Source organism: Pagrus major, chromosome 7 (assembly GCF_040436345.1).
Source record: "Pagrus major chromosome 7, Pma_NU_1.0".
Taxonomy (NCBI): Eukaryota; Metazoa; Chordata; class Actinopteri; order Spariformes; family Sparidae; genus Pagrus; species Pagrus major.
In genome coordinates this window covers 2,516,126-2,538,925 of record NC_133221.1, presented here as the reverse complement: position 1 = coordinate 2,538,925, position 22,800 = coordinate 2,516,126, and the positions used below count along the sequence as shown (strand labels likewise).

Genomic DNA, 22,800 nt, shown 5'->3' with positions numbered 1-22,800 from the left:
CATGTTTCACATGTTCATGTGTTGTTAGTTCCACCAAAGAAACATTTCCCCACTAAACTTCTCACATGGTGAAGTCCAAAGAAGTCAGATGATCCAATGTTTTATGTGAAAGCAAATATTGGAGGAAAGTTAAAGAAAAGAAAAACTGAAGACAGATTTGTGCATCAGAACTTTTTTCTTTTCTTTCCTCTCCCATCAACCATCTGACGAGCCCTCAGATGTATCTGGTGACCCTTCAGAGGGGCCCGTATGTTTGTGTTTCAGAAATCTGAGGAAATATTCACATGTAGAAAAAATAATGTGTCAATCTATTAGATGTAGATTTTAAGGATGTGATTATTAATGGGGAGAGACTGTGAAGAAATACTGAGTAACATTTATTAAGATGATCATGTCTTCCATTTTTATTTTACAAAGTCATTAATTCAGTGGATTTATAATGCTGTGAATACTGCCACAGACACGGCATGGATGGTAAACTGTATGTTATAGTACCTCTGCACAGCACTGTGCTCTGTTTTCAGGGCGGAATGTGACGTTTGTCCTCATCGAGACTCACATGAACTGGACTGAGGCCCAGAGCTACTGCAGAGATCACCACACAGACCTGGCCAGTGTGAGGAACACAGCAGAGAACCAGGAGGTAAAGGACGTGATACCTTCAAGAGGAATAGTCTGGATCGGCCTTTTCAGAGACTCCTGGAAGTGGTCGGATGGACGTAACTCCTCATTTAGGTACTGGGATCAAGGTGAACCTGATAACTATGGTGAGAATCAGGCTTGTGTGGTGGCAAACTTGGGCAGAGATGGAAAATGGAGGGACCATCTCTGTAGCCGGAACAGATCGTTCGTTTGCTACAGCCCACGTGAGTCTTAACTTTTTATTCAACTTGTATTTATATTTGGATTTTGGTTTAATTTAGCATCAAATGTCCTCAATGATAATGTAACAGAAACAACACAAAACATAAAGTTATGGACAGAAAATAAAATGTAAACACTCCTGATGTTTATCATTGACATGAAATTATCTGTAAAGTTAGCAAACAGATGCCACAGATGGAGGACAGAACCACATGTTCCCTGTCATTGTTCAGACTGATGAGTCAATATTTATATGAACATATTTTTTCACAGTCCCTACGACTACAAGGCAAGTGATCAAAGTGCGTCTGGAGAGAAAGGACTCCTCTCTGGATCTCAACGACCCTGCTGTGTTGGAACATATGTTGAAGGAGGTAAATCATGTTGGACCTTTCTAATTTTATACACAAACAGAACAAATTCAAATAAAATCAGACTTTGTTGATCCCCCGAGGGAAAACTCAGCAGAACAAGAAACAGTGTGAAGAGGTAGGAAACAGATAAACATGACATGACCTGAGCATTGTGTAGGAAGCTGTGCACGTACATATGTGCAGGATTAAAGAGCGTAGTCGTGCCACTCTGCAGGCCTGACTGAGGCACAACTGTGACTCGTTAAGAGTCGACGCTCAGCACAAACTTTACTATCAGTTTTAGAAAAGCCAGAGCCTTTACAACAGAAGAAAGAGGAGGAGAAAGTCAGAAAGGACAGCAGGCCAACAGGGCGACGCCATCTTAGGGAACAAAACATGTGAATATATAAATGTGATGCAGAGCGCTCCTGAAATAGAGGAAAATATAAAGAACAGTGCAGAATGTAATATCTCTATGTGAGTGATGATGCTGAGGAGGTTTTATCAGTTCAAACAGAGGCTGAAGGACCAGGGGGTGGATGGAGACGTCAAACTGAGCTGGAGGAAGCAGTCGGATGGAAAGGTCTTCCACAAGGAGGAGGAGACAAAGAAGAAGAAGAAGAAGAAGGACGAGCTTTAAAGGGGCACTACGTAGTTTTGGAGGAGAAATTCAAACTCAGAATTTTAATATTTACAATATTAATGAGGTAATAATACAAACTCAGAAACATTTATCTTTTCCATCAGTGAATAAACAAGCTGTTCTCAGAGGAGAATAAGGTCCCAGAACACTGTTTGAAGCTAGAGAGGTGGCAGGGTCCGCCACATGTAAACAAAGTAAAACAGTATAAACTGTGTTGTCCTTTAAGGTCAGTTTGTTTATTCAGTCATGAAAACAAAGAGTTTGTTTATTTAGTTTGTTTAGGCAGAAAAAAAAATCAGCCAATGAAGATCTTTCTCTGCTCATTAACATTTCTTCACCAAAACTACAGAATGCTCCTTTAATGTTGAGTTTGTGTGAGTCTTTCCTCAAAGTCCTCATGTAATGTGTCAGAATAGACCTGCAACATGTGGATGAACTGATCAGTCACATGAACTATTTTGATCATCAGTTAATCCTTTCAGTTATTTGTCAACTAAACGTACCAAATATTCTCTGGTTCAAGCTTCTTCAATGTGAGGATTTGATGTTTTCTTCTCATATATGATCATAAACTTAATATCTTTGTGTTTCAGACTGTTGGTCGATTATAACAAGACATTTGAAGTGATCTCATTGGGCTGTGGGAACTTATAACAGACTTTATTCACTCTTTCCTGACATAGATGAGATAATATACTGTGTGATGAGATAATATACTGTGTGATGAGATAATATACTGTGTGATGAGATAATATACTGTGTGATGAGATAATATACTGTGTGATGAGATAATATACTGTGTGACGAGATAATATACTGTGTGATGAGATAAATGACTGCAGGTTAGATGAGATAAGAACTGACTGGAGGAAACTGCAGTGAAAACAACATTAAAAAGATGAGCTTTAATGTTTGAAGAATCTTTAACATCTGCCTTGTTGCTGTGCTCAGTCTTGCCCTGGTGTTTGACCTGTGACATGACACTGTCTTCCACAACGTCACCTTGGTAGCAGAGTTTGGCTGTTCCTCACCCGGTGTTAAGCCTCCTACACAGCTGTTTCTGTCTCAGTTAATCACTGTGTTTCAACCTACATGTGAAATTGATGATCATTAGCACCTGTCTGGTATAATTGGCTGATCATACACCTGACTATAATCCTACAAAATAAGAACTGATGCTGGTTTGAAGGCAAAGGGTCGTAACACCAAATATTGATTTGACTTAGATTTTTCTTTTGTTCGCTCACTTTGCATTTGTAAATTGATAAAAATAAACAATTATTATTGATATTTTTGAAAGCATTCTTAGTTGACAGCATTTCTTCACACCTGCCTAAAACTTTTGCACAGTACTGTATATTTACTTTTGTATCTCAAACTGTAATTTGGACTTTTTATGTCATAGTTTGTTACAGTCTGGTGTTTGTTTATGCCTGTTGCTCAATTTAGAAAATAAAGATGACTCACACAGCTGAGTTTGGTTGCTTCCTTGTCTTTATATTGTAATTCAAATATTACAAACATATTTTATTTAGAGTTTTTTCTTCTTTTTTTGTTTTTACAACGCAACATTCATGAAAACTGTCCAGCTTGTGCAGCTGTTCCTCAGCCTATATGTGACACAGTTAAATCAATCAATAAATAACATGAAGTGTCTGACTTCCGGGTTTACTTGATCAGAGTGGCGTCCTTAGCAACGGGCCTGGCAACCGACTGCAGGAGTCACTTTATCTGTTGCTGTGACTCCCATCTCTGGTCAATAGGTGGCGTTTTTTCTGTTCACTCTCCATATTCAGCCTCTAACACACTGCTAACTCCTAACACCCATGCAATATTTTAATACACCCACTCTTACTCCAAACAAAGATGAAGCTTTCCACCATCTACACAAGACATCTCTCACCGATATAAAGAGGCGTCTGGCCCCCGGGGAAGCCTTCTGGCCAAAAACCCTGGAGCACAGAGGACAGTTTAGTGTTTCATCCTGTACACAATGACTCAACTACATGCACACACTTATGGCACCATATTCTACACATGTAAGCCACAGTAATTATGGCACATGTTCCACCAAATACTAACAAAGTGATCCACCATGTCCAGGATCCTGACTGTCTCCCTTTCAGGCGGAGCTGGTGTGACGTGTAAACAATGTTGTGTGCGAATCCAATAAAGTGCGAACATCTCTACCGAAGTGCAAGTGCCATTATTCATGTGCATTGTTTAGTTGATTGTGCATATATGTATAAAAAATAATTGTAAAATATTTCCAAGGCTCAAACAAATCTGTCCCAAGTAAAAATTGTTGAGAAAACTGAGGAAAATAGTTTGTAAGAGCCGAGTGAGAGTAAAACATGTGTAACTGCATGTTGACTGTTGTTTCTTACTTTCTTTAAATAGAGAATGCTTTGACATTAAAATGTGCATTTCTTAATTCATTAATTTTATCTCATATTTTTCTGTTTTATTATTCATCTGTATTATTTATTGCGTTGTAGTTTATACTTGCATCATCATCAGCGTTCATTAAGCGGGTGATTTAACGCCAAAATACCTTTAGAGTTGCATTTAGAAATACATGACGTTAAAATATGAAACTTGTATCACAACTCTGTCTCGAAAAAAACTCACCCTGGAGTCGTTTAATTCACTTTTCCGACCGCGTTTCGCCCCGTTCAGAGCCGTCATTAATCCAACAGGCATCCGCGCTCCCGAGACACAGCGGGACCGCGCTTGGGAGTGCACGCACACAGCTGTGACGTCACCATGGAAAATGAGACTTTGGGGGGGCTTTTCTGGCCTTTAGAAAACTTTTAGACGGTTTAAAAGTCCATGACTTAAAAATATGGAATACAAAGATTAGCCATTAACAGTGGTTACAGCTGGAGCTGTCCTGAGAACAGTTTTACAGGCTTCTCTTTTGCTATTGCAGTCTATGGGAAAATGCTTTCTGGGCCCCATGGGATTTTTTGTTGCAATACCACGAGTGGCCACTGGGAAACATCGGCGTGTCTGCTGAGAGGCGGCGCCATATCCAGGTCTTATTATAGATCCATGGTTAGTTCACGGGGCAGATCTGCCACATCCAATATGGCGGCGACGTCGACGTACGATTCAGCGTTTCAGTGAGGCGTATGCATGGATGGATTATATAACTGGATACCGGACCGGAAAATGGCGGCCGTTGATTTCAACGGAGTTTGGTTACTCGCCTGGCGCATACGCCGAAAAAGTTTCTGACTTCCGGGTTTACTTCCGCGGCCCATAGAGCATGCGCAGTTGAGTCACCCCATGATGCCATGATGGTCTTATTCATAGACATATATACATGTACATATATACATGTATATATGTACATGTACATATATACATGTATATATGTATGTATGTACATGTATAGACATATATACATGTCTATATGTCTATGGGACGCACCGCTACTGTCCTTCGCGACCTCACATATCCCAAGATCCTTTGCGCGCCGCCGCTCAGTCCCGAAACAGAAGCGGGAAAGAAAGAGAAAATGGCGACATCAAGTGGCGCAGACGCGACATTCAAGTGTGAGTCTTGGGTTTATACTCGGTTTTTACTCTTTTGAACATCCGACGCCAGATGTGTTAAACTTCAAGGGACTATAAAACCTCCACATTTTAACTTTCAGTTAAAATACGTGACGCTGGTAATGCGATGGTAAATATAGTTGTTATTCACCGATGGGTTAATGTTTGTTTTGTAATGTTGATCATTCAGTTTAGATTTGACACATTGAACACACACAAATAAATGTAGACGTTTGATAGATTTGGACCAGAACAGACTTTACTGCATGAACACCTGGTGACGCAGCCAGGAAACGCTCCGAAGGCTGGACCGACCCATTCAGCCTCCAGCGCAGCGCGAGGTTCCGGGAGGCGGCTGACCGTCCTGCTGCTGCCGACACTGCGGGACACTGAGGAAGAGACGCCGCTGGGTGTCTCCGGAGTGAATGTCTGTCCGGTATCCAGGTTAAAAGTAAGTTGTGGGACAGGTGGAGCAGCCTCCGCACCTGTGGCAGCACTGGCGGCCGATGATGATGGAGGTGACCGTGAGGGGGACGAGGCGAGGCCGAGGCGAGAGAGAGATGACGGCGCTGGCGGCGACAGCGGAGGGAGAGCGGAAGCTGCGGTAAGAGGCTGTGGATGGACTGCGCCTGTCTGCCTGGAGCAAACATGATGAAGTTATGTCGGGGACATTATTTAGGGAGCTTGCTGACTTGTTATCACAGCGTGTGTAGTTGTGCAGCTGCGTTATAACATCAGTGTGTGTGTATAGATCCAGGTCACAGCGGCTGCGTTAGCGAGCAGCGCTGGCTTCAGACACTTAGTGACCATTTGCTCCTCTCTTGTGTTTCCCTGCTGAGCTAAATGCGGCTCTGTGGTCTCTTTGAAACAAGATCATGACTTTGCTAGTTGATGACTTGTTCTCCAGTTGTTTATGAGGCTGTATGGGTGATGTCTTGTTGTTCATTGTTCAGGAGGTCAAAGGGCCACACAGCCTTTTGAGTAAGTACACAATGTGTACAACCCTGTCAGCTTTGACTCTTCATGTGCATCATGTCTCTCGCTCTCACACACAGGAGGCCCTCAGGCATTTTTTAAGGAGATGTGCTGCAGTAAAAGTACGACACTGAAGTGTGAAATGTCAGAAACAATCAGAAATACTCAAAACTGTTCTTTACACAACTGTTTTTCATTCCACCTCTGATTTTCCTATAACGACACCTGAACACACAGAAATGTGACGTTTCAACAATCTCATGTTGTCGTCCTGTTGTTCCTGCAGGGCTGAGTGCTGTCTCATCACATGTTCACCGTCAGCACCATGTTGCAGAACGTGACTGAAGCTCAGAGGTGCTGCAGAGAAAAACACACACACCTGGCAACTACAGACAACATGGAGGACGTGAAGATCCTGAACGACACGGCAGATAAAAGCTCAATGGTGGACTCTGAATACAGCCACGTGAGTTCACCTTTCTCTCTCATCTCAAACACATTTCTGACGATTACGTAAACGTCAGGCCGGCAGGTTGAAACTCACTTTATTCTGGTGGTTTGTCCACAGAAGTAATGTGGATTTCTGCCTGTCGTTGGTCAGATTTCTATACGTGTTAAACATGGTGTGAGAGAAGATGGTACAGCGGCCTGGTCACCTGACACCTGTTAGACCTGCTGCCTGACACGTACCTCAGTGTATGAAAATCATATCTGATCATCTCGTCTATTCTGGTCTACAGTTCCTCTTTTCTGTGTGTGTGAGTGTGAGTGTGTGTGAGTGTGAGTGTGTGTGTGTGTGTGTGAGTGTGAGTGTGTGTGTGAGTGTGAGTGTGAGTGTGTGTGTGTGTGTGTGTGTGTTGTGTGTGGGGCTCCTCCCTCTGCTGTCCTCTGAGCCGTTGTGAGGGGAGGAGGGCTGCTTCCTTCATCAGGAGCACTTTTCTCTTTTGTAGCAATTTATCTCAGTTGGGCTGCTTTTAGTTCAGTTTGTCACATCTCAAGGTCTCTGCTTCTTTCATCATGTGTCACTTGTACCTGTAAACATCTACACCTCTACATTTCAGGGGTTTATACTTTTCACTGTACTACACATATTTTAAATTTTAAGTGACCATCAGATTCAGATTGATACAAAATATAATCAACAAATAAATATATTGCATGTATGTGTGCATCAATAATAAAATGTATCCCTCACAGGGGCGTTTTTCAGAAGTATGAGTACTTTTACTTTTGATACATTAATCACATTTCAATCCTACTTTTACTCAAATAAAATTATGAACACACGACTTTTACGTGTGACAGAGTATCTCTCTGTTGTTTTACAGTGCTGGGATGAGGCTGAGACTCAGCAAAGAATCCCATGGACCCAGTCTGGCACGAACATTAAGGTATGTGTAATGAAATTTTCCATTAATATGTTGTTCTTGTGTGTGTCCTTGTCATAAACATTGTGATAGCCAAATGAAGGATGCAAACCATGTCATGCATAAAGGGTAAAGTTCAGTTTTAGCAGCGTACTCGAAGTTTACAGCTCCCAACAATGCAAATCACAGGTGGACAGTGACGTATTGTGTTGAAGCAGTGTCAGCTTTAATGAGCTACATCAACAGCCACAAGTCTGACGTCTCACATCAGAACGAACAGAGAGCCGACGAAGATGGACGCAGTCCTGCTGCTCATCATGGCTGCATCAGGTCAGTAGTTTATTTGTTTTATAGATGTTTATATTCTTTTATTACAGCACAAAACCTTGTGGGGACAAAACTGTCATCAGAAGTCTAAATTAAAAACGATGTACCATTATGCATTGGACCCCATATCCAATCATGCAGTAGATCCCATATCCAATCATGCAGTAGATCCCATATCCAATCATGCAGTAGACCCCAGGTCCCAATAGATCCCATATCCAATCATAGTGTAGATCCCAGGTCCCAATAGATCCCATATCCAATCATGCAGTAGATCCCAAGTCCCAATAGATCCCATATCCAATCATACTGTAGATCCTAAATCCAAACATACAATAAATCCAGTAATGGAATCCAATGAAATCCAGTACTTAATGGGGATCCAATACTTATACTCCAAACACACCTCGCGTGAGGCGTGGCGGCAAAGAATTGATGCTGGTTTGAAGGCAAAGGGTCGTAACACCAAATATTGATTTGATTTAGATTTTTCTTTTGTTCGCTCACTTTGCAATTTGTAAATTGATAAAAATAAACAATTATTATTTATATTTTTGAAAGCATTCATAGTTTACAGCATTTCTTCACACCTGCCTAAAACTTTTGCACAGTACTGTATCTGTTAATACATTTAGGGTTGAAACAGTTAAACATTTAGAGGTAACACATGAAAATCAATTGCACACAATTTCATAAGATAATGAAAATAGCATTTTCTTTATGTCCTGAAGAACGTGACTGAAGCTCAGAGGTGCTGCAGAGAAAAACACACACCTGGCAACTACAGACAACATGGAGGACGTGAAGATCCTGAATGACACGGCAGATAAAAGCTCAATGGTGGACTCTGAATACAGCCACGTGAGTTCACCTTTCTCTCTCATCTCAAACACATTTCTGACGATTACGTAAACATCAGGCCGGCAGGTTGAAACTCACTTTATTCTGGTGGTTTGTCCACAGAAGTAATGTGGATTTCTGCCTGTCGTTGGTCAGATTTCTATACGTGTTAAACATGGTGTGAGAGAAGATGGTACAGCGGCCTGGTCACCTGACACCTGTTAGACCTGCTGCCTGACACGTACCTCAGTGTATGAAAATCATATCTGATCATCTCGTCTATTCTGGTCTACAGTTCCTCTTTTCTCTCTGTGTGTGAGTGTGTGTGTGTTGTTTGTGGGGCTCCTCCCTCTGCTGTCCTCTGAGCTGTTGTGAGGGGAGGAGGGCTGCTTCCTTCATCAGGAGCACTTTTCTCTGAGGCTTCAAGTCTGTCTGATCTCTAAAAGATCTCTTATTTTAAAGACAGTCTCTATCATAGGCAATCAGCCATTCATTAGAGTTTGTTCTGTTTCACAATGGTCCATTTTTATGGCTTCACTAGATTCCTACACTCTCTGAAGGTGTTTGATAAACTCTGTTACAGATTCGTTTGGTCTCTTGAAACACTAAAATCACCTGTTTGTCCAGTTATTCATGACAACCTTGCATTTCTTCAAACAAACGGTCTGTGGCTGTTTGTGCAGCCGAAGCACCTTTAACATTCCTGACAACAATTAAGAGTTAGCTTAACTTTGATTTGCATAGAATAATTCCAGCATGTATCTTATTTGATAAATTCGGCTTATTATAGCAATTTATCTCAATTGGGCTGCTTTTAGTTCACAGTTTGTCACATCTCAAGGGCATTTTTCAGAAGTATGAGTACTTTTACTTTTGATACATTAATCACATTTCAATCCTACTTTTACTCAAATAAAATTATAAAAAATAAAATTATGAACACACGACTTTTACGTGTGACAGAGTATCTCTATGTTGTTTTACAGCGCTGGGATGAGGCTGAGACTCAGCAAAGAATCCCATGGACCCAGTCTGGCACGAACATTAAGGTATGTGTAATGAAATTTTCCATGAATGTGTTGTTCTTGTGTGTGTCCTTGTCATAAACATTGTGATAGCCAAATGAAGGATGCAAACCATGTCATGCATAAAGGGTAAAGTTCAGTTTTAGCAGCGTACTCGAAGTTTACAGCTCCCAACAATGCAAATCACAGGTGGACAGTGACGTATTGTGTTGAAGCAGTGTCAGCTTTAATGAGCTACATCAACAGCCACAAGTCTGACGTCTCACATCAGAACGAACAGAGAGCCGACGAAGATGGACGCAGTCCTGCTGCTCATCATGGCTGCATCAGGTCAGTAGTTTATTTGTTTTATAGATGTTTATATTCTTTTATTACAGCACAAAACCTTGTGGGGACAAAACTGTCATCAGAAGTCTGAATTAAAAATGATGTCCCACATTTATATAATCCTTCTCCTTTGACTGACGCACAGACTAATGCAAACTGAATCCTCTGAATTTGATTTCTTTTACCCTGAAATATTTTGTGGTCACGCTGCAGCTCTTACAGTCTTTAGCTTTCTATTTTTTCCAGTCCAGCTTTGGTGTGTGCCGTTTACAAACCATCACTGAGTTCCTCAATATTTCTCGACGCTGAACTGACTTTTAAAACAAAAAACAATAAACTGGGATCTGTCTGAATAAAGCAGGAACCAATCACAGCTCTCATTTATTCTTAAAAATGCAATTAGGGATGATTCAATCGGTTAATTAGTATGTATTACCTCTGTGCATGAGACGCATGCTCTACCACTTGAGTTACTGGGACGTCCCAGAGAAACACTGGTGTAATATATAACTATGTATTTTATTGTATTTCAGGTTGTCATGTGTCTTTAGACTAAAATCTAAATCTGAATAACAATTAAATGTACTGCAGTAAAAGTCTGATATTACAGTGAAATGTAATGGAGTAGAAATATAAAGTTACATAAACAGAAATACTGCAAATTGTCCTTAAAGTGTCAACAGACACCCCCAACCCTGTCACTAGTTTAAGTACAGTACTTAAGTAAATGACTTTGTTACATTCCACAGCTGATTTTACTGACAGAGACAACGACACACCTGAATACACTGAAATGCAACGTGACAAAGTCCAGATGATTCATAGAAGTCATGTTTCACCCAAATGTCACCAGTATGCATGTCTGTCACTACAGGGCTGAGTGCTGTCTCATCACATGTCCCTCGTCAGTACCATTTTGTTTATGACGTGAAGAACATGCCTGAAGCTCAGAGGTACTGCAGAGAGAAATACACTGACCTGGCAACTATAGGCAACATGGAGGACGTGAGGATCCTGATCGACACCGTAGATAAAAGCAATGTGCCCTATGTGAGTTCACTGATGTCTTTCTTTAATCTCAAATCCATTTTTGACAAACATGTAAATGACACGCAGGTTGAAAGTTTTGCACTTCCACATTGGTGTAAAGTCAGTAGATACATTTTGAAGTAACATTTTGAGGTACTGTACTTGTACTTGAGTATTTCCATTTACTGCCACTCTGTACTTCTATTCCACTACTTCTCAGAAGGACATTGTAAGCAGCACTTTAATCTTGTGTCTGATTAAGGTGCAGCTTGAATCTAAACTACTCCTACCTCTACCTCTAGAAAATGCCTCATATTTATTTGTTTACAATATGAAATGTACTCATAGACTATATGTCTACATATGTCTATATATGTATACAACGCTCTTTCCAAAGAAGTTGGGACGTTGTGTAAAATACAAATTAAACAGAAGGCAGGCAAGGCATCTTTATTTATATAGCGCATTTCATACCAAGGCAACTCAATGTGCTTTACATAAAAAAGGAAGCATAAGACAAAATAAAAACAAACAAAACACTGAAAACAGAGTTAAAAGCAAGAGCAAATAAAAGTAAAATAAAAGAAAATAGATAAAGTTTTAAGTTCTCAGCTATAAGCACGTGAAAAGAGAAATGTTTTTAACCTGGATTTAAAAGTGCTTACAGTTGGGGCTGATCTCAGTTCTGCTGGTAGTTTGTTCCACTTGTGTGCAGCATAGCAGCTAAATGCTGCTTCACCATGTCTGGTCTGAACTCTGAGCTCCACTATCTGACCTGAGTCAGTAGATCTCAGAGCTCTACTGGGTTTGTACTCTACTAACATGTCATTCATGTATTCTGGACCTAAACCATTCAGTGATTTGTAAATCAGTAGCAGAACTTTAAAATCTATTCTGTAGCTGACTGGGAGCCAGTGTAAGGTCTTAAGAACCGGGGTGATGTGATCTGATCTCTTTGTTCTGGTTAAAACTCGAGCTGCAGCGTTCTGAATGAGCTGCAGCTGTTTGATGCTTTTTTGGGGGAGACCAGTCAGAAGACCGTTACAGTAGTCTAGTCTACTGGAGATAAAAGCATGAATCCGCTTCTCCTGATCAGTTTGGGACATAAAACCCTTAATTCTGGATATGTTCTTAAGTTGATAAAAGGCTGATTTGGTGACTGATTTGATATGGCTGTTGAAGGTCAGATCTGAGTCTATCAGCACGCCAAGGTTTCGGACTTGGTCTTTAGTTTCTAGAGACAGTGACTCAAGATGTTTACTGATAGCAACCCTCTTCTCTTTATTTCCAAAAACAATGATCTCAGTTTTTTCTTGATTTAACTGAAGGAAATTTTGGCTCATCCAATTTTTGACTTGCTCTAAACAGTGACATAATGACTCTATTGGACTGCAGTCATCTGGAGACAGTGCAAGATATATCTGTGTGTCATCTGCATAACTATGATAGTTGACATTAGAGTTCTGTAGAATTTGACCCAAAGGCAGCATATACAGGTTAAACAGAAGGGGTCCAAGGACTGACCCCTGAGGAACTCCACACGTCATAGCCACTCGATCGGATTGATAACTACCAATGGTCACAAAATAACTCCGTTCCTCTAAGTAGGACCTGAACCATTTTAGGACTGTCCCGCTGAGTCCTGCCCAGGTTTCCAACCTGTCCAGCAGTATACTGTGATCCACAGTGTCAAACGCAGCACTGAGATCCAACATGACCAGAACTGACACCTTGCCTGAGTCAGTGTTCAGCCTTATGTCATTTAACACTCTAATAAGAGCTGTTTCTGTACTGTGGTGAGGTCGGAAGCCTGATTGAAATTTGTCGAAGAGTCCACTGGAGTTCAAGAAGTTGCTGAGTTGATTAAAAAACACTTTCTCAACGATCTTGGCTATAAAGGGAAGATTTGAGATGGGTCTGTAATTGGTTAAAATGGTAGTATCCAATGTTCTCTTTTTTAAGAGTGGCTTGATGGCAGCTACTTTCAGGGGTTTAGGAAACGTGCCTGATTGAAGTGAGAAATTTATTATTTGTTGCAGATCTGTTTGGACAGAGCTTATAATAGTTTTAAAAAAGTCAGATGGTATTGAGTCAAGACAACATGTCGATGTTTTAAGATGCTGAACTGTTTCTTCTAAGGTTTTTTGGTCAACTGTATTAAACTCTGACATTACCGTTGATTTATTCCTAGGTGATTTTAGGGATTGCATCATTGTATTATTTTGCTGATTTGTGTTGATATTTAGCCTTATGGATTTGATTTTTTCATTGAAGAAGTAAGCAAATTCATTGCATTTTTCTGTGGAAAAGAGTTCTGAAGCTATCTCTTTTGGGGGGGTTGTAAGCTTATCAACCATAGCAAACAGAGCACGAGTGTTGTTGATGTTCTTATTAATCATTTCAGTAAAGTGTTGCTGTCTAGCCTTGAATAACCCATGGTTAAAATTACAAAGACTTTGTTTGTAGAGGTCATGGTGGATTTGAAGTTTAGTTTTTCTCCATTTACGCTCAGCTTTCCTGCATTCTGTTTTCAGAGCCTTTACCATCAAAGTGTTCCTCCATGGTGTTCTCTGTCTGGTCAAGGTCATCTTAGTTTTAAAAGGTGCAATGGTATCAATGACATTTGAGATTTTGCAGTTGAAATTATCCAGGAGTTCATCAACTGTCTCTGCACTCACAGTTGGTGACATGACTATAGCCTCCATAAACTTAACACTGGTATTCTCATTTATGAACCTTTTCCTAACAGATACAGAGGGTAACTGCATGTCCGGAGTTATCTGTAAGTCAAAGAACACACAGAAATGATCAGAAAGAGCCAAGTCCTTGATATCAACAGAAGTAATGTCAACACCTCTAGAGATAATCAGATCCAGAGTGTGGCCTCGAGTGTGTGTGGGCCCTTTCACATGTTGGGAGAGGCCAAAAGTGTCAAGAAGAGAGCAAAGTTCTTTGGCATTTGTGTCCATGTTATTGTCTATGTGAATGTTAAAATCCCCTGTTATGATAAAAAAGTTGTGGTCAGTGCAGATAACTGACAGCAGTTCGGCAAACTCATCAAAGAATTTTCTTGGGTATCTTGGTGGTCTGTAAATAATTAGGAAGAGAACTTTTGGATCCCCCTTTACTAAAAAACAGAGATATTCAAAAGAGCTAAAATCACCAAATATAGTTTCCTTGCACTGAAATACAGATTTAAAAATGGTAGCAACTCCCCCGCCTTTCTTACCACTTCGACACTTATTCATAAAACTGAAATTTGTTGGTGCAACCTCATTGAGGATGGTAGCACAGCTACATTCAGTCAGCCATGTTTCACTAAGAAGTAAGAAGTCTAGATTATAGGTCATAATGATGTCATTTACTAACAATGATTTGTTGGCTAGTGATCTTATTAAGTAGAGCTAACCTTGTGGAGATAACAGGAGACACTGTTGAGTTTCGAGGTTGACAAGCTATACTCACTAGATTGGTAGATTTAATTGAACCCTTTTTATTTCTCACCAGTTTGATCACTTTTCTGTTACCCATCACCACAGGGATTGAGAAAGCTGCCTGAACTCCATAGGGCCCTGACTTTTCCTGGGAAAGAACATTCTTGATATCAGTATTGCAGCCTGGACCCGGCACATATCATTCAGACTCAATGATATGGTGATTCCGAGGAAGTGGGGGGGCTCGGTGACTTTTGGTCGAGGGTTGTTTCTGACGCGGTGGAATGCGAGGGGGTGGACGATGTGGGGGGTTAATGGGGAAAAATATGAGACCCTGGCGTGGTGTTAGTTGGATTCCACTAGTGAGAAAGCTCTTCATCCTGTCAGGGAAATCCAGAAATGGGGAGTCAGGACTAGATGAAGAGAGTTGGGGGCTGGATGGGGTTCGGGGGGTTGAATGTTGGGAGTCTCCTGTTGGGGCCGGGGGAGACTCCCCCTTTGGGGCTTTTGGGGCTAAGGGAGACTCCTCGTGTTGAGCTGATGGGGCTGGTGGATGATCCACTTGTTGGGGTGCAGATGATGACGTTGTTGGGGCTGGTGGATAATCCACTTGTTGGGGTGCAGATGATGACGTTGTTGAGGCTGGTGGATAATCCAGTTGCTGGGGTGCAGATGATGATGTTGCAGGTTCTTTCTGAGTCTGCTGTCCTCCGCTGTCAATCCTTATCTCAGCGCCCTCACCAGAGCGCCGTCTTATCTGCTGTTTTGGATTGTTTTGTCTCTTGTCCTTGACAGGGACTGCTGGTGCCTGACGCAAAAAGTAAAAGATGTTGGCACTTAGCAGCTGTACTCCTGACTTGTTAAGGCTAAATCCATCTGCCTTAAAGAGGTGCCTGCGTTCCCAAAAGATGTTGAAGTTGTCAATAAAGTTCAGTGATTGAGCAGTACATGTATCTTTAAGCCATCTGTTCAGCATCATCAGCCTGCTGAATCTCTCATCTCCTCGCCGAACTGTTGGAGGTCCACTGAAAAACACCTCAGTATTTAAACACTGAACTTTGTTTATCAGTTCCATGAAGTCTCGTTTTAATAGCTCTGATTGTTGCTTCACAACATCAAGGGCTCCTGTGTGTATGATGAGCGATTTCAATGTTGGATGCTCAGCAACAATCTTCAGGATCTTTTTTGAAACATCAGACACCATGTCATTGGGAAAACACAGTACCTTGGTGTTGTTCTTGCTGCAAAAGCATTTTATGTCATACACAGCTCCGTCACCCACTATCAGAGTTTGAGGCCCAGTGGTTAGCTCTCTCTGTAGCCCTTTAGCATCAGATTTAGCCTCATACCTTTCTCTGGTCCTGGGAGATGAGCCTTCTTTTGGGGAGTCTGGGTCCTGTGAAAGTGGAGCAAATCTGTTCACAAGTAGAATCCCTGTGTCTTGGGGCAGTTTGCTCGTAGCCTTGGTCCGTGGTTGTTTTCTCCGTGGTTTTGGGGTTGAGGAGACAGTCCTGTGTGATGGCAGTGCAGGCCACTCGGTGTCGTAATCCATCTCCGAGTGCTGGGTTCTGCCTGATAATCGTCTTCCCATGTTTGAGGGAGGTATTTTGTGGTGCTTTGGCTTAGCACCAAGAGAGTTCCAGGGAGGACTGTTTGATTTACTCCCATTTACACCTGGCTCCGGCCGTGCCTTGGTTGTGCCCGTTAGCTTTGTGTTAGCCTGCTCCCTTTCACTGTTTTGGAATATCGGCAGAGTAGTATCATTTCCATATTGTCCATTTATCTCCACGTTCACTTCGAGCCGATGCATTTTTGTTTCCAGTACTGCTATCTTCTGGAGCAGTTTGTGGTAGTCCTCCGTGGAAAAAGGAGGCATCTTGCTGCTAATTAGCTTCTGTTAGCTGAGCTCCTCAATCCCGGTCACGACAGTGCCGGGTTGTGCTGCTGATAAGCCACACTCTCAGGGTAAAACAGTTTAAAAAACAGTCGTAGCCTCCAGTAACTATCATAAATTAGGCTCCCAGTGATATGTAGGTATCCAGGAAAAAATACAAATAAATTTCAAAAGGAAAAGATTGCAATGAAAAAAGAAAGAGAGAGTGAAGCGGAGAGCAAAGGAGAATCGTGAATGTGATAATTTGCTGATCCTTTTTGACATAAACTCAATTGAAAACAGTACAAAGACAATTTATTTATTTCTTGTTCAACTTCACTGATTTGTGTAAATATATGTCTATTCTGAAGCGACGCGTTTCAAACAAATTGTGACGGGGCAACAAAAGCCTGAAAGTTGTTGTGTTGGAAGCTTCCACAGGTAAACAGGTTCATCGGTAACAGGTGATCGTATCATAATCGGGTATGAAAGGGGCGTCCTCCAAAGGCTCAGTCGTTCACAAGCAAGGATGGGGCGAGGTCGTCAAACACATGATTGTATAAATGATTTTACTACATGAGCTCAGGAACAGCAGGACTGAAGTCAGTTCTTTGCAAATGTTTGCATTGTGTCTTTATTCTCCACAGCGTCCCAACTCTTTTAGAATCGGGCTGTGAAGTGTTTTTAATATAAAACTCCCTCGTTGTGTTTCACCAGACTGAGTGTCCCTGTTGAGCTGCAGTGGATGGAAACAAAAGGAGGGAATGTTGTATTAGAAAGCCTGTCACTTTGGAGGATATGAACTGGATCTGTGTCACTCAGACTGCTGAAGCCTCAGATTAACTTTTGAATGTAGTTTTACTCAGAATGAGGACTGTGGATTTTGACTCCCGTCACTGACAGTATATTGAAAGAGTATTACCAGGGGATAATATGGCCAGTATGAACAGGAAGAATGATCACAGCATGTATCCTGTTTCAGTGTACATATGGGCACCTAGATATAGTTTTAAGAAAGACTTAAGGGTTTTGCAAATTGTTGTGAGAGTTGAGCCAAAGTCATTGTAAAGTAGAGGCAGTATCAAGACTGAAAATGTTACGTGAAAACATTTCCTTTAGCAGCTAAAAGCTAGAGCAGGGTCGAATGCTTATATTAAAATTTAGCCTAAAGAAAGATACATTAAAATATTGCTTTCAGGGTGCCTGGATCGGGCTGTATGAAGACATGAACAGCTGGAGGTGGTCACTGTCAGACACCAGTTTCTACAAAGACGGGGAGACTGAGTTCAGACAGTGGGAGACAACCCACCCACAACAACCAGACAACTATCTAAGTAGAGAGCACTGCACAACGATGTCTGGTGGTGGACAATGGTACGACTCTGATTGTAAAAATCGCCTTCAGTCGGTCTGCATGGATGTCAGAGGTGAGAACATTCAGTGAAGTTTAAAACACACCAGTTCAGGTTCTTGAGCTCTCCCTCATTATTTGGGCCGATACAGGATCAGTCAGTCAAACTTTATTTACAGCACCTTCCATCAAAGTTAGTACAATTCAAAGAGCTTTACAGACGACTTACAAGCCAATAAGGCAGCAATTAATATTGATGATTTGACAGCGATGCAGGTGAGAATGAGAAAAAGAAGCTTGTCAGTGATGAATGACTTGTTTGGGTGGAGCAGATAGAAGAGCATTGTAATAGTCCATCCTGCTGGATTTAAAAACATGCTGCAGTCTCTGAGTCACTCAGACGGAGACGTGGCTGCAATTTAGCTGTTTCAGATAATAAAAGGCAGATCTGGCTCCACACCCCACATGAAAGCAACTGAGTACATGTACTCTATTACTACGCTACTTTATTTACTGTGTAACTTTATAACTCCACTGGATCTCAGAGGGAAAATGATGTATTTTTGAATTGACTTCATTTACTCAACAGCTGTAGTTACTTGTTACTGTTCAGATGAATATAAACATTAAAAAACATATGAGAAGCTTATGAGAAGCTTATAAAATACAACACATTATTATATATTGAACTAGTTCCCAACCTTCTTGTTTCTTTCTGCTGGTGACCTCTGACACAAAGCTCTGTCTACTGGAGCTTCTTGTCATGTTTCACATGTTCATGTGTTGTTAGTTCCACCAAAGAAACATTTCCCCACTAAACTTCTCACATGGTGAAGTCCAAAGAAGTCAGATGATCCAATGTTTTATGTGAAAGCAAATATTGGAGGAAAGTTAAAGAAAAGAAAAACTGAAGACAGATTTGCGCATCAGAACTTTTTTCTTTTCTTTCCTCTCCCATCAACCATCTGACGAGCCCTCAGATGTATCTGGTGACCCTTCAGAGGGGCCCGTATGTTTGTGTTTCAGAAATCTGAGGAAATATTCACATGTAGAAAAAATAATGTGTCAATCTATTAGATGTAGATTTTAAGGATGTGATTATTAATGGGGAGAGACTGTGAAGAAATACTCAGTAACATTTATTAAGATGATCATGTCTTCCATTTTTATTTTACAAAGTCATTAATTCAGTGGATTTATAATGCTGTGAATACTGCCACAGACACGGCATGGATGGTAAACTGTATGTTATAGTACCTCTGCACAGCACTGTGCTCTGTTTTCAGGGCTGAATGTGACGTTTGTTCTCATCGAGACTCCCATGACCTGGACTGAGGCCCAGAGCTACTGCAGAGATCACCACACAGACCTGGCCAGTGTGAGGAACACAGCAGAGAACCAGGAGGTAAAGGACGTGGTACCTCCAGGACAACTAGCCTGGATCGGCCTTTTCAGAGACACCTGGAAGTGGTCGGATGGACATAACTCCTCATTTAGGTACTGGGCTCAAGGTCAACCTGATAACCATGGTGGGAATCAGGCTTGTGTGGGAGCAGCCTTGGGCTTAGATGGAAAATGGTGGGACGATCCCTGTGACCTAAAGAGACTGTTCGTTTGCTACAGCCTACGTGAGTGTTAACTCTTTATTCAACTTGTATTTATATTTGGATTTTGGTTTAATTTAAATGTCCTCAATGATAATGTAACAAAAACAACACAAAACATAAAGTTATGGACAGAAAATAAAATGTAAACACTCCTGATGTTTATCATTGACATGAAATTATCTGTAAAGTTAGCAAACAGATGCCACAGATGGAGGACAGAGCCACATGTTCCCTGTCACTGTTCAGACTGATGAGTCAATATTTATATGAACATATTTTTTCACAGTCCCTACGACTACAAGGCATTTATATGAACAGATGTTTTGTAGTTGTAGAATGACACAATGGACTTAATGCAGTGGTGTAACAGTATGAACGACTGTGTGTTTGAATACAGCTGCAGTTCAGACAACAAGCAGCAGCAGCACCACATCCAGCACCACATCCAGCATCACATCCAGCACCACATCCAGCATCACATCCAGCATCACATCCAGCACGCCACCAACCTCCAGCACCACGCAGCCTGACGCCGGTGAGTTCTGTTAATTGTATGTTACTGTGGGCATTGTCTACATTACATACATAATGAGATATTTTACTTCAGCTGCGGTCATAAATCCAACTCCTAATCTTGCCTCGGGCACCAAAATGGCGAGAGCCGGCCCTGCTACAGATGGAGGACAGAGCCACATGTTCCCTGTCATTGTTCAAACTGATGAGTCAATATTTATATGAACATATTTTTTTCACAGTCCCTACGACTACAAGGCAAGTGATCAAAGTGCGTCTGGAGAGAAAGGACTCCTCCCTGGATCTCAACGACCCTGCTGTGTTGGAACAAATGTTGAAGGAGGTAAATCATGTTGGACCTTTCTAATTTTATACACAAACAGAACAAATTCAAATAAAATCAGACTTTGTTGATCCCCCGAGGGAAAACTCAGCAGAACAAGAAACAGTGTGAAGAGGTAGGAAACAGATAAACATGACATGACCTGAGCATTGTGTAGGAAGCTGTGCACGTACATATGTGCAGGATTAAAGAGCGTAGTCGTGCCACTCTGCAGGCCTGACTGAGGCACAACTGTGACTCGTTAAGAGTCGACGCTCAGCACAAACTTTACTATCAGTTTTAGAAAAGCCAGAGCCTTTACAACAGAAGAAAGAGGAGGAGAAAGTCAGAAAGGACAGCAGGCCAACAGGGCGACGCCATCTTAGGGAACAAAACATGTGAATATATAAATGTGATGCAGAGCGCTCCTGAAATAGAGGAAAATATAAAGAACAGTGCAGAATGTAATATCTCTATGTGAGTGATGATGCTGAGGAGGTTTTATCAGTTCAAACAGAGGCTGAAGGACCAGGGGGTGGATGGAGACGTCAAACTGAGCTGGAGGAAGCAGTCGGATGGAAAGGTCTTCCACAAGGAGGAGGAGACAAAGAAGAAGAAGAAGAAGGACGAGCTTTAAAGGGGCACTACGTAGTTTTGGAGGAGAAATTCAAACTCAGAATTTTAATATTTACAATATTAATGAGGTAATAATACAAACTCAGAAACATTTATCTTTTCCATCAGTGAATAAACAAGCTGTTCTCAGAGGAGAATAAGGTCCCAGAACACTGTTTGAAGCTAGAGAGGTGGCAGGGTCCGCCACATGTAAACAAAGTAAAACAGTATAAACTGTGTTGTCCTTTAAGGTCAGTTTGTTTATTCAGTCATGAAAACAAAGAGTTTGTTTATTTAGTTTGTTTAGGCAGAAAAAAATCAGCCAATGAAGATCTTTCTCTGCTCATTAACATTTCTTCACCAAAACTACAGAATGCTCCTTTAATGTTGAGTTTGTGTGAGTCTTTCCTCAAAGTCCTCATGTAATGTGTCAGAATAGACCTGCAACATGTGGATGAACTGATCAGTCACATGAACTATTTTCATCATCAGTTAATCCTTTCAGTTATTTGTCAACTAAACGTACCAAATATTCTCTGGTTCAAGCTTCTTCAATGTGAGGATTTGATGTTTTCTTCTCATATATGATCATAAACTTAATATCTTTGTGTTTCAGACTGTTGGTCGATTATAACAAGACATTTGAAGTGATCTCATTGGGCTGTGGGAACTTATAACAGACTTTATTCACTCTTTCCTGACATAGATGAGATAATATACTGTGTGATGAGATAATATACTGTGTGATGAGATAATATACTGTGTGATGAGATAATATACTGTGTGATAAGATAATATACTGTGTGATGAGATAATATACTGTGTGATGAGATAAAATACTGTGTGATGAGATAATATACTGTGTGATGAGATAATATACTGTGTGATGAGATAATATACTGTGTGATGAGATAATATACTGTGTGATGAGATAAATGACTGTGTGATGAGATAATATACTGTGTGATGAGATAAATGGCTGCAGGTTAGATGAGATAAGAACTGACTGGAGGAAACTGCAGTGAAAACAACATTAAAAAGATGAGCTTTAATGTTTGAAGAATCTTTAACATCTGCCTTGTTGCTGTGCTCAGTCTTGCCCTGGTGTTTGACCTGTGACATGACACTGTCTTCCACAACGTCACCTTGGTAGCAGAGTTTGGCTGTTCCTCACCCGGTGTTAAGCCTCCTACACAGCTGTTTCTGTCTCAGTTAATCACTGTGTTTCAACCTACATGTGAAATTGATGATCATTAGCACCTGTCTGGTATAATTGGCTGATCATACACCTGACTATAATCCTACAAAATAAGAATTGATGCTGGTTTGAAGGCAAAGGGTCGTAACACCAAATATTGATTTGACTTAGATTTTTCTTTTGTTCGCTCACTTTGCATTTGTAAATTGATAAAAATAAACAATTATTATTAATATTTTTGAAAGCATTCTTAGTTGACAGCATTTCTTCACACCTGCCTAAAACTTTTGCACAGTACTGTATATTTACTTTTGTATCTCAAACTGTAATTTGGACTTTTTATGTCATAGTTTGTTACAGTCTGGTGTTTGTTTATGCCTGTTGCTCAATTTAGAAAATAAAGATGACTCACACAGCTGAGTTTGGTTGCTTCCTTGTCTTTATATTGTAATTCAAATATTACAAACATATTTTATTTAGAGTTTTTTCTTCTCTTTTTGTTTTTACAACGCAACATTCATGAAAACTGTTCAGCTTGTGCAGCTGTTCCTCAGCCTTTATGTGACACAGTTAAATC

At 40.9% G+C, this 22,800-nt stretch overlaps 1 protein-coding gene across 1 annotated transcript; it reads left to right on the top strand.

The window, feature by feature from the left end:
- Nucleotides 1-387: 387 nt before the first annotated feature.
- Nucleotides 388-22,643, top strand: LOC140999164 (uncharacterized). The gene is made up of 4 exons (XM_073469440.1): nucleotides 388-866; nucleotides 19,973-20,110; nucleotides 20,331-20,431; nucleotides 20,919-22,643. The coding sequence occupies exons 1-4, from the start codon at nucleotides 560-562 to the stop codon at nucleotides 21,045-21,047; spliced, it is 675 nt and encodes a 224-aa protein (XP_073325541.1). The 5' UTR covers nucleotides 388-559; the 3' UTR covers nucleotides 21,048-22,643.
- Nucleotides 22,644-22,800: the final 157 nt, after the last annotated feature.

Coding starts and splice junctions, on each gene's coding strand:
- LOC140999164 (XM_073469440.1), top strand. CDS start 560: ATGAACTGGACTGAGGCCCAGAGCTACTGCAGAGATCACCACACAGAC. Junction 867..19,972: donor GTTCGTTTGCTACAGCCCAC/GTGAGTCTTAAC, acceptor GTTTGAATACAG/CTGCAGTTCAGACAACAAGC. Junction 20,432..20,918: donor TGGAACAAATGTTGAAGGAG/GTAAATCATGTT, acceptor AGGTTTTATCAG/TTCAAACAGAGGCTGAAGGA.